This window comes from Ictidomys tridecemlineatus, chromosome 2 (assembly GCF_052094955.1).
Source record: "Ictidomys tridecemlineatus isolate mIctTri1 chromosome 2, mIctTri1.hap1, whole genome shotgun sequence".
NCBI lineage: Eukaryota > Metazoa > Chordata > Mammalia > Rodentia > Sciuridae > Ictidomys > Ictidomys tridecemlineatus.
In genome coordinates, this window is record NC_135478.1 from 126,306,584 (window position 1) to 126,318,624 (window position 12,041).

A 12,041-nucleotide genomic window follows, 5' to 3' on the forward strand; every position below is an offset into this window, starting at 1 on the left:
TAATTGATGTACTTCATCAATAATACAGAAGGAGGTTAAAAAGATAAGCATTCTTTGTTAAGAAACACCATGAAAAAGCAGTTGTTGTGAGCAGGACACTCACATATATGAAGGCAGGAGTTGTTATTGAATGATTCTACTTGGGGGTTTGGACTGACTAAGGATTGGGACAAGGTGAACTGAAGGGCTTTTTCTTTATTATTCTGAGTCCAGGTAGCCTAATGATGTGGCTGAAACTTAGAATGCCCATGGGTCTTCCTTTTCCATGTGCTGCTCAGTGGTCTTGTTTTCTGGCCACTGAACTGCCCTGATTTTATGTTCTCTTCTTGACAAATGAATGATTTGGACTAGTTGGTCTTTCAGAGTTCCTTCAGTTTTCTATACTCCTTGTACCTCCTCAGTTCCTCTTTATCATTTCCTGAAATAATTATAGTGCTTCCAAACAGGAAGTCCTTTCTTATAAATTAAATATGATCCCTGCAAATACTTTTATTGATGTTTAATTTCTTATAAAATAGACTACATTCAAACAAAATAAATTTTATGCTCAAATGATCACCCTTGGAAACTGTGGATTCTATGTCTTAAATGTGTATGTTCTCCAGGCTGAACTATGTATTTGTTGTTTATGCTGTTCTGACAGCATAGCTTCCTGTAGATATTCTGCCTGATGTAAGTCCTGAGTTCTCTTGCTTTGCTCTAAACCCACCCTTCTTCCATGACTCCTGAGCCTCAGGGGTTTCTCCGGAGCCTGTGCTCTAAAAATAGACTGTGTGCTCTAGACCCCAGCTCAGGACTGTGAGTTTTGAGCCCCTGCCACCTTCACGTAGCCATAGGCTCTAACAGCTTGATATGTGCCTCCCCAGTCTCAGTTCTGGAGCCAAGCTACCACAGTCTTGTGACCAGCCATTATTCCTGTCCAATGATAGAAACGAGAGGTTCAATTTCATTGCAGTTTTCTGGACTGGTCTATTTAAAAAAATTTTGTTTTTAGTTGTAGATGGACATAATACATTTATTTATTTGTTTTTATGTGGTGCTAAAGATTGAACATAGTGCCTAACACTTGCTAGGCAAGCACTATGCCACTGAACCACAACCCCGGCTCCTAGTCTTATTATTTTTGTGGTTGATGTAATATGGCCTGTGTGCTAGTAACACGTTCTCATTTAATTTTTGGGTACTACATTATCATCCATTTTAATATATGCATGTCACACACCATTCAATTGTAGAAACCATATAGACTAGAAATATACATATTAATTTATGCTGTAGTTTAGATATGGTATTACTCTATGGTATGTTTTATCTTAATGGCTAATTTATCTTCTACTGTAACCTTAGTAAAAAGTTTTTGTGTGACCTTCAAGTGTGTGTGTGCACATGCATCTGTCTGTGTAGTTGCATCTTGTGATATGGGTCCTCTGGTTTGGATGTTGCATGATGTGCTGCCCACTAATCTCCTTGGTTAGAGCCTTGCATGTAATCCAGATCCCTGACCCTGGTGAGTTATACAGGAGCCATTGTTCTCTACAGATTGGTTTAAAGAACATGTACACTTGATTTCTGCTTCCTTGGGTAGATGGCCTTAATGGTCATGCATATTTTATTAATGCACCTACTTTTATGTCTCTTCTCTACCTCAAATATGAAATTATACATTAGCAGATAAAGAAGTTAATGAATGTTTACCATGTTTGGGTTGGCTGATATACTGATGGTAGGTATGTAATATCCCAGTCCATTATTTTTCCACTAGTGGATTAGAGGTCTTGCTGTCTAGAAGTTGGCAGTGATATGGGAAAATTCATCTTTTTATCCTTCAGGAACACCTTAGTTTTCTCTCATATTGTCATGTCTGTATGCCTTGGAAGAGAAGAATGGATGAATAAGTGGCACAGCCATAGAATAGCCTTTGCAAGCAAATCAGTGAGTGATAATAATCAGTAGTCAAGATAGAGCTGTGTATGCTAGTGACTAACACAGTTCCTCATGATGAGCATAGTCACCCCCAACCTGAATAAACTGAGGCTTGGAGAGACTAAACTGTTTGTCCAGTTGTGCCTCACATGTATGTCTCTGTACCTTTACACTGACTTTTCAGGTGTCCCTCAGATCTCACTTTGTTGTTTTTTAAACAGTGTTGGAAACTCTCCCAGAGTTTCTGATTCTGGATGTCTGGAACTGGCCTGAGGATTTTATCTCTCACAGGTTTCTGTGATGCTGATGCCTCTTGTCCTGCCTCATGAGAACCACCCTTGATTGCTGATCTGCTGCCTGCCAAGTCTAGGCTTTATTGTCCTCTTCTATAGCTAAAAAAGAGCCCATCCTAGCTCTAAAAATCCTGAGGAAGAAAACACGAAGAAAGAGAGATCAAGGGCTTAGAGCTCAACAATCAATTAATCACTAAATAAATTAAGTAAAAGAAGATGAAGAAAACAATCGGTTTACTAGGGAATGTAGCTTAAAAGGAAAATGTTCTGACTACAACAGTGGAAAAAAAATCTGGAAATGAGTGTCCTGGAGATCTGATGTGATTGTTTCAAACACCACCTGGGTAAACTATCACTGGTATTCCATGTTTTAGAAATGAACAGGAAGACTCTGGATTTATTTTTGGTTAGCATTTTTACCTCACTGATGGTTCTTAAAGCAGATGTTTTACACTAAAGGCATAATCTTTGGAGCCGTGCTGGTTAATTGGGCAGCCACAGGCCACATGTGGCTCTTGGACACTTCAGGGTGTTCAGTTCAAGCAGAGATGTACTATCATCCTGATGCAAACATTGGATTACATCAAAAGAAATGTAAAATATCAATAGCTCTGATATTCATTATGTGAAAAATAATATTTTATATATATTGAATCAAATGAATGTATAGAGAAAATGAATTTCATCGTTTTTAATGCTGCTACTAGCAAACATAGAATTACATTTATGGTTCATATTAGCTTTCTATTGATAGCACTTCCCTAGAAGTTTTGTTGATTTACTTACTTATTTATTTTTTAGTATCCAGAAGGGTCTAAGCATACCAGAGACAATTCTACCTCAAAAAAAAAAAATAAGACCTTTAAATCTTTAAATGCTTTCCTAAATTGGTCTTAGAGCTTTGATGTGGCTCCAAGAAAGAGTTGGTGATTTACCCCTGTAGAAGAACTAACAGCTTAAGAATAAAGGATTTACTTAAGATTTTTTTAAAGTATTTAATCTCTTATTTCAAATGTTGAAAAATAACTTAGTATGTCTTTTTTTCCCCCCAGAAACATTTAGAAAATCATCACTTGGCAATGATGAGACAGATAAAGAGAAGAAAAAATTTCTGGGATTTTTCAAAGTTAATAAAAGAAGCAGTAGCAAGGTAATTGATTGCATATGCACATAACTTTGCATAATGTAAAACAGTGTCTGAAGATGCTTATGTCACAAGAATTCTTTCCAGAGATGGGACCTCAACTCAGGACAAATGGGATCCTTGGCATATGTGACAGAAAAGAATTTCCGAATGTGCCAGTCCAAGACACAGACACATTTATTTAGGAAAGGAGATAAACATTAAGAGGGGAATATGGGCTGTCTTGATACTAAAAAGCAAGGAATGCATATTCAAGAGATAATGGGGACAATCTCCAAAGTGAGAAGCAGCACACCCTTGTTGTAGAGTGTTAATAATTATAGAGGAACAATGGATAGGGGCTGAACTAGAAGTGGAGTCTACATAATTTTGTGCCAGTGTTTCCTGTGTTTATTTATTGCCCTCCTGGCATGTTATATTTTGCAGGCAAGGACAGGAGCCTAGGTCATGGACTAAGGATTTGAGTTGGGTCGCTCACCTACTTTCTTATTTTACATTTTGACAGTTCATGGGTTTTTGTAAGGGTTCATGGGTACTTCTTTCTTGAGACTCAATATGCCTTTCTTTTTCTGTATTCCTGAATTTCTACCTCACTCATACTGAACCTATCTTATGATTTTTAAAAATAATTGTATTTAGGAATATTAATTCCTTCAAGTAAAAGGAATGTGTGGAATGAGTGGCTTTGTGCTTCTACACTTGATCTCTAAAGCAGTTAAGTATCTAGAAGGAAGATGTTTCACTCACCAGTGGAACAAGAAACCTGTGGGCCTGAGGCCAGGCTGTGAGCCCTTCTCCTGCCAGGTACATACTCTGACCTGGTGAGCGGTTGAAGCACAGTACATACCTTAGGATGGGTGAATGAATGAATGCACATTTTACTTCAGTTGAAACACAATGGTAAATATTCCTTCAAATAAATTATAGCATCGAAACTTAGCACGTGGGGTATCTAAGAGCTAGAGTTAAGGCCACTTTGTAACTGAGTCCCTTGTCAAACTAGACTGTTTGCTTTTGATTAGATTTTTAGGTGGTATTTGGTCTTCATTATATAATTTGGGACTATACCACATGAGAAGTTAATTTATGGATCTTGTTATTATTTCTTAAATAAGTCTTGAAAGTCATATTTCAGATCACATGTTATAGCATTAAATCATAGTTCAAAGAGTAAAAATGAAGATTTTCTTTCTAATCAGTTATAAGAGTCTCAAAACCATCTAACTAACTTTCAGAAAAGAACATATTTATTATCCCTATTATATTTGTTTATAGGCATATTTTACTAATATCCAATTAGACACCCCCCACCCCCCAACTAAAGTTGTTGCAATGAATGGTAGGCCTTGATACCATCAGCTTAGCTGGAAAGTGTCCTCCATCAGTGTACTTGGAAGAGGTGACAAAAAAAGCTCACATTCATTCAGGTGCCTTCTGGCCATTGAAGAGATCTGTACTCCTTTGCATCTGTGGCTGAGGCTGCGCATCTCACTTCCTGACCATCAGGAACCTGAGGGGTTGGAACTATGATTCACCCCAGGCTTGCTGATGAGGATGCTCAAGTTCAAAGAAGTAGTATAGCTTGCTCAGGGTCCCAGGGTTAGGGGCAGGTCTTTGACCAGAAGCCAGTCAACCCCTCCCTGCTGGTGGTGGTTAGGAAATGGGAGATTGGAAGTTAGGAAGGAGTAGTTTGAAGGAGAAGGTGTGGTGAAACCCAGGCTGAGCCGGCTGAGACCTCCTGTCTTTAGAGCTTACAACCTCAGCTTTTGGTTCTTCATCTACCTGATGCTTTGGTAGTAGTTTTGTTATTCCCTTATGTTTACCACCCATAATATGTGCTTCTTCCCTTTTTCCCGTGTGTCCTTCGAAAATTTGTATTCAATGTGTATCTTTCTATGTAAGATCTCTGAGCCTTGAGCATTTCTCTCCTTTCCTTCTCTTTTTCCCTCCCTACTCCTCTCTCTCTCCTTCCCTCCTCCCCTCTTTTCAATGCTCCCCTCTCCTCTCTCTGCCCTCCTGACCTCTTTTCCTTTCCTTTCCTTTCAGAATTACTTGAAATTGCAGAATCAGAATTTTGTGTTTACATTTTCCATCACTTCATGAATTTTATTGGTGTTTCTAAAAGTGTTGTGAGAGATTTGCTTATACTTTATTCAGTGTCCTCCTTGGTCTTCATATTACCACTTCACAGTAAACCCCTCCCTATCCTCATTCCTCATACCGAGATGCCAAACACTCATTCTGCATTTTCTTCTTTCTGAGAGATGAACTAGGAGCAAAGCAAGTCAAAGATATAGGAATACTTTTGTTTTGGCAAAATAAGAGTTTAAAGAGCTGGAGACTTGGAGATCAACTAACATGGCTTCTGGGAGTTCATAAGGGGCTCCTGGTAGACCCCAGCAAGTCTAGTCTGCTCATTATAAGGGGATTTTCTTTATGTCATACCTATCTTTCCTCTGTCTTGGACTTAGTAAAATTATTTTTTATTTCCTTCATACTTCATCTTTCATTTATAACTTTCTCTTAATTTTATTTTACCTAGGCATCCCTTTTTCAATTTTGTCATTACTGGATTATTTGTTCTGTGTGGTTTTTTTATGATTAACTTAAAACAAAAAAAGTTTTGTACTAAACTTCTTAACTCCTTGTTTTTCTCCATTTTTATTGTTTGAGATTTGGTGCTAAATATAACCTCATCTGTCTAGGAACTTGATGAAAGAGGTATTATCAGTTGCATTATGGGGGTGAACAAACTAAGGTTAAGCAATTCCTTTATTTATAATGTAAATCTAATAACAGTACTCATAATTGTCAGAATTCATAAACATTGGAAGTTAAACCCAGGCCTGACTTTCCATAATCCTTGCTAATAACTTCTATTTACATTGTACAGTCCTTAACAAATATAGGTTTCAGTGTCTTCAATAATAAAAAGATTTTGGAGTAAATAGCTTTAGAAATTATTTCTAAGGGCTGGGGGTATTGCTTAGTGGAAGACTACTTGCCTAGCCTGTTTGAGGCCTTGGGTTCCACCCCTACTACCACAATAGAAAAGACAGATTTCTAAAATCCTGTGATGCCACGTAATCTGCATGTGACTTAATAATGAACAAACTCTTGGAGAATTATCAGAACATTTAAAACTAAAGTGACCTTTGCTATCACCTGGGTGTTGGGAATGTGTATGAATGTGTGTGTGTATGAATGTGTGTGTGTGTGTGTGTGTGTGTGTGTGTGTAAAATCTCAGTAAAGAATATACTTGAAGGGACATAATTTGGGGACAAATGAGGGCAAACTTATTTTTTTGTTTTGAAATTTTGTGTTTTAATATGTTTAAAGCATGAGAGTTTTGTCATTTTTAAAAATATTTTTATTATTTTTCGGTGGGCACAACCTTTTTTTTTTTTTTTTTTTTTATAATGTGGTGCTGAGGATCAAACCTAACACCCCACGCATGTGCCAGGCGAGTGCACTACCGCTTGAGCCACATCCCCAGCCCAGAGTTTTGTCATTTTTGACATTATTTATTCTCCTAAACCAATGGTTATCAAAAGTACTTCAGAGGCTGTTTACAACCTATTGTGAAAATTGTATTCTTGGGTTTTGTCTCCAAAGATTCTCATTTGGGAGGGCAGGTTCAGGCCTGGAGATTGAATTTTGCAGTTATACCTCAGGTGATTGTATGGCCAATGGTGTATTATCATCTGCTATTTGTGGATAAGGACTGATATATTTGGTGACTTATTCATGTCTTTCCTATTAGCTATGTAGACATTAAAACTTTGAAATCCTAAAAATGTAATTAATTAATTGCTTTGCCTAGATAATTCCATCATTTCAAGCCCACTACTGTTTGAAAATTGCATATTTCAAAAGTTAAAGGAGATGCTTGGTGAAAAAGAAAGAAAACATGTTTTTATGAGTTTTGGGTTTAAAAATTGTGATTATTCAAATCTGGGAGCCCTGTGGTTAGGAGTTGTTTTAAAATAGTTTTCAAGTTTAAAAGGTGAAGGAAGTGGCTTGGATTACTACCACAAATGCAGACTCTGAAGCTTGGAATTGGGGCCTCACTGGCCTTTTTGGCCTCCATGATTGCTATGGAGGGCTTTGCTTTTTGTTTGAACTTACTTCCACCTGGAGTTGATGGTGGGATGCTTATCTGTATTCCAGGCTGAGCAGCTTGGGCAGTCAGGCCCTGACAGCGATGAGGACACCTCGAAGTTGGCTTCAGGAAGGGGCATGAATGTAAGTACTAACAGCCAGCAGTGCCTCTGCTAACCCAGTGGAACTTCTTTCTCCTTGCTTTGCACTGCCTTCCAGACAATGCAGTTACAGACTACTTTAGTTTCATTTGGCTTGACTTTTGTGGTCTGATAGATTCGCAAAGCAGCATGTAGCTTCTTTCATGCTATTTTTGGAAAATGTAGAGTATTTTAGTTTCTCTTCTTCTCTTTCCCTATCAGCATGATCAAGAGTATCCCTCACTAGGTTAATTGAATTTATACTTTCTGAAATTATTTTCATGCATTATGAGAAGTAGCCTGAAGGTGTAGAAAGCCACACAGTCCTGTTTTTCTCAAAGAATATTTTTAAAGTTGCCTATGCCCTCATAATTGAAATTCAGCATGTAAAAAAACTTACTCGTAATTTTAAATACTTGAAAGAATATAATTGATGATATTTTATAAATTTTGACATTTTAAACATATCTAATTAAAGTTAGATATTTTCCCATTAAAAGTTACCTGAACAAACTTTTCCATATCTGAATAAAATTTTGCATTATTAGTTTATTTTTCACATTTCCACATCAACCCGTGTCAAATTTTATTCCATTCAATATACATTTTACACTTAAAAATCTTTTATAGAGACTTGAAATAAAACATGATATAAAAAAATCTAAATTAGATTTTTGTCATTCCCCCATCATAAATCTATAAAATATTTTTTCTGGATTAAGTTCTTTTAACAATTGTAAAGTAAATTAAAACATTCTAAATATCTTTGTTGATATATAATTGTTAAACACAAAGTAAATTTTTCTTGAAAAGATGTTTCTTAATAAAATTATGTTTTTTTATTTATTCCATTTATTGATGAACAGGATATATTAATAAAACTGGAAAGGCTCAACATTAATTCTATTTCTCCTTTCAGTTTTATCGATATAAGCTCCAGGAACATTTTATGTAAATAGTGTATGAAAATGGAAAAGTTTTGTTATGTCAGTACATTTCAATTCTTTTGGAGTCTTTCAAGATAATAGACCAACAGCAAAGTGCTCTGTAATCAAAATTATTTTTAATGTTCTCCTAGCCATGTGTAGTTCTCTTCAAAATTTGTCATTAGCCAAGATTTGAAATTATTGAGTTCTGGGAGGTATATGAAAAAAATTACAGTATCAAGACTTCTCTGATGATCATTATACTCACTGTTCTTTTGCTAATAGATACTTTCTGAACCTTATATTTCATCAGTAATTTTTTTAAATTTTTTTATTGGTTGTTCAAAACATTACAAAGCTCATGACATATCATCTTTCATACATTTGATTCAAGTGAGTTATGAACTCCCATTTTTACCCCAAATACAAATTACAGAATCACATCAGTTACACATTCACATTTTTACATAATGCCATGTTAGTGACTGTTGTATTCTGCTGCCTTTCCTATCCCCTACTATACCCCTCCTTCCTCTCCCATCTTCCCTCTCTACCTAATCTGTTGTTGTTCAGTTCTCTCCCTTGTTTTCCCCCCCTTTCCCCTCACAACCTCTTATATGTGATTTCGTATAACGTTGAGGATTTCCTTCCGTTTCCATGTAATTTCCCTTCTCTCTCCCTTTCCCTCCCACCACTCGCCTCTGTTTAATGTTAATCTTTTCCTCATGCTCTTCCTCCTTGCTCAGTTCTTAGTTGCTCTCCTTAAATCAAAAAGACATTTGGCATTTGTTTTTTAAGGATTGGCTAGCTTCACGTAGCATAATCTGCTCTAATGCCATCCATTTCCCTGCAAATTCCATGATTTTGTCATTTTTTAGTGCTGCGTAATACTCCATTGTGTGTAAATGCCACATTTTTTTTATCCATTCATCTATTGAAGGGCATATAGTTGGTTCCACAGTCCAGCTATTGTGAATTGTGCTGCTATGATCATTGATGTGGCATTATCCCTATAGTACGCTCTTTTAAGGTCCTCACGGAATAGTCCGAGAAGGGCAATAGATGGGTCAAATGGTGGTTCCATTCCCAGCTTTCCCAGGAATCTCCATACTGCCTTCCATATTGGCCGCACCAATTTGCAGTCCCACCAGCAATGTACAAGTGCACCCTTTTCCCCACATCCTCGCCAGCACTTATTGTTGTTTGACTTCATAATGGCTGCCAATCTTACTGGAGTGAGATGGTATCTTAGGGTGGTTTTGATTTGCATTTCTCTGACTGCTAGAGATGGTGAGCATTTTTTCATGTACTTATTGATTGATTGTATGTCCTCCTCTGAGAAGTGTCTGTTCAGGTCCTTGGCCCATTTGTTGATTGGGTTATTTGTTATCTTATTGTTTAATTTTTTGAGTTCTTTGTATATTCTGGAAATTAGGGCTCTATCTGAAGTGTGAGGAGTAAAGATTTGTTCCCAGGATGTTGGCTCCCTATTTACTTCTCTTATTGTTTCTTTTGCTGAGAAAAAACTTTTTAGTTTAAGTAAGTTCCATTTGTTTATTCTTGTTATTAACTCTTGGGCTATGGGCGTCCTATTAAGGAATTTGGAGCCCGACCCCACAATATGTAGATCGGAGCCAACTTTTTCTTCTATCAGGAGCAGAGTCTCTGATTTGATATCAAGCTCTTTGATCCATTTTGAGAACTTTTGTGCATTGCGAGAGAATGGGGTTCAGCTTCATTTTGTTGCATATGGATTTCCAGTTTTCCCAGCACCATTTGTTGAAGATGCTATCCTTCCTCCATTGCATGCTTTTAGCCCCTTTATCAAATATAAGATAGTTGTAATTTTGTGGATTGGTCTCTGTGTCCTCTATTCTGTACCATTGGTCCACCTGCCTGTTTTGGTACCAGTCCCATGCTGTTTTTGTTACTATTGCTCTGTAGTACAGTTTGAAATCTGGTATCGCTATACCTCCAGATTCACACTTCCTACTTAGAATTGCTTTTGCTATTCTGGGTCTTTTGTTTTTCCATATGAATTTCATGATTGCTTTATCAGTTTCTACAAGAAATGCCGTTGGGATTTTGATTGGCATCGCATTAAACCTGTAGAGAACTTTGGGTAATATCGCCATTTTGAGGATGTTAGTTCTGCCTATCCATGAACAGGGTACGTTTTTCCACCTTCCAAGATCTTCTTCTATCTCTCTCTTTAGGGTTCTGTAGTTTTCATTGTATAAATCTTTCACCTCTTTTGTTAGGTTGATTCCGAAGTATTTTTTTTTTTTGAGGATATTGTGAATGGAGTGGTTTTCCTCATTTCCATTTCAGAAGTTTTGTTGCTGATATACAGGAATACCTTTGATTTATGCATGTTGATTTTATATCCTGCCACTTTGCTGAATTCATTTATTAACTCTAGCAGTTTCTTTGTAGACCCTTTTGGGTCTGTTAGATATATTATCATATCATCCACAAATAGTGATAATTTAAGTTCTTTTCCTATTTTTATGCCTTTAATTTTTTTTGTCTGTCTAATTGCTCTGGCTAGTATTTCAAGAACTAAATTGAACAGAAGTGGTGAGAGAGGGCATCCCTGTCTATTTCCAGATTTTAGAGGGAATGCATTCAGTTTTTCTCCATTTAGAAAGATGCTAGCCTGAGGCTTAGCATAGATAGCTTTTACAATGTTGAGGTAAGTTTCTGTTATCCCTAGTTTTTCTAGTGTTTTGAACATAAAGGGATTCTGTACTTTGTCAAATGCTTTTTTTGCATCTATAGAGATGATCATATGGTTCTTATCTTTAAGTCTATTGATGTGGTGAATAACATTTATTGATTTCCATATATTAAACCACCTTGCATCCCAGGGATGAATCCTACTTGGTCATGGTGCACAATTTTTTTGATATGCTTTTGTATTCGATTTGCCAGGATTTTATTGAGAATTTTTGCATCTAGGTTCATTAGAGATATTGATCTGCATTTTTCTTTCTTTGAGGTGTCTTTGTCTGGTTTCGGGATCAGGGTGATGTTGGCCTCATAGAATGAATTTGGAAGAGCTCCTTCTTTTTCTATTTCTTGAAATAGCTTGAAAAGAATTGCTATTAATTCTTCTTTGAAGGTTTTGTAAAACTCCGCTGTATACGCATCCAGTCCAGGGCTTTTCTTGGTTGGTAGTCTTTTGATGGCCTCTTCTATTTCTTCCTTTGTTATTGGTCTGTTTAAATAGTGTGTGTGTTCCTCACTCAATCTGGGCAGATCGTATGACTTAAGAAATTTATTGATATCTTCACTGTCTTCTATTTTATTGGAATATAGGGTTTCAAAATACTTTCTAATTATCTTCTGTATTTCTGAAGTGTCTGTTGTGATATTGCCTTTTTCATCCCATATGTTAGTAATTTGAGTTCTCTCTCTTCTTCTCCTCGTTAGCATGGCTAAGGGTCTGTCGATCTTATTTATTTTTTCAAAGAACCAACTTTTAGTTTTATCAATTTTTTCAATTTTTTT

At 36.6% G+C, this 12,041-nt stretch overlaps 1 protein-coding gene across 10 annotated transcripts in view; it reads left to right on the plus strand.

The window, feature by feature from the left end:
- The window catches only part of Cobl (cordon-bleu WH2 repeat protein), a 300,795-nt gene that overhangs the window by 95,548 nt on the left and 193,206 nt on the right, over positions 1 to 12,041 (plus strand). For 7 of the 10 annotated variants that reach the window (XM_078039735.1, XM_078039734.1, XM_078039728.1 and 4 more), the window contains exons 5-6: positions 3,269 to 3,366; positions 7,532 to 7,606. In XM_078039735.1, coding sequence (XP_077895861.1) covers positions 3,269 to 3,366; positions 7,532 to 7,606 — 173 coding nt within the window. The remainder of the gene's footprint in view (positions 1 to 3,268; positions 3,367 to 7,531; positions 7,607 to 12,041) is intronic. The other 3 variants (XM_078039736.1, XM_078039733.1, XM_040291960.2) reach the window with 2 other exon arrangements.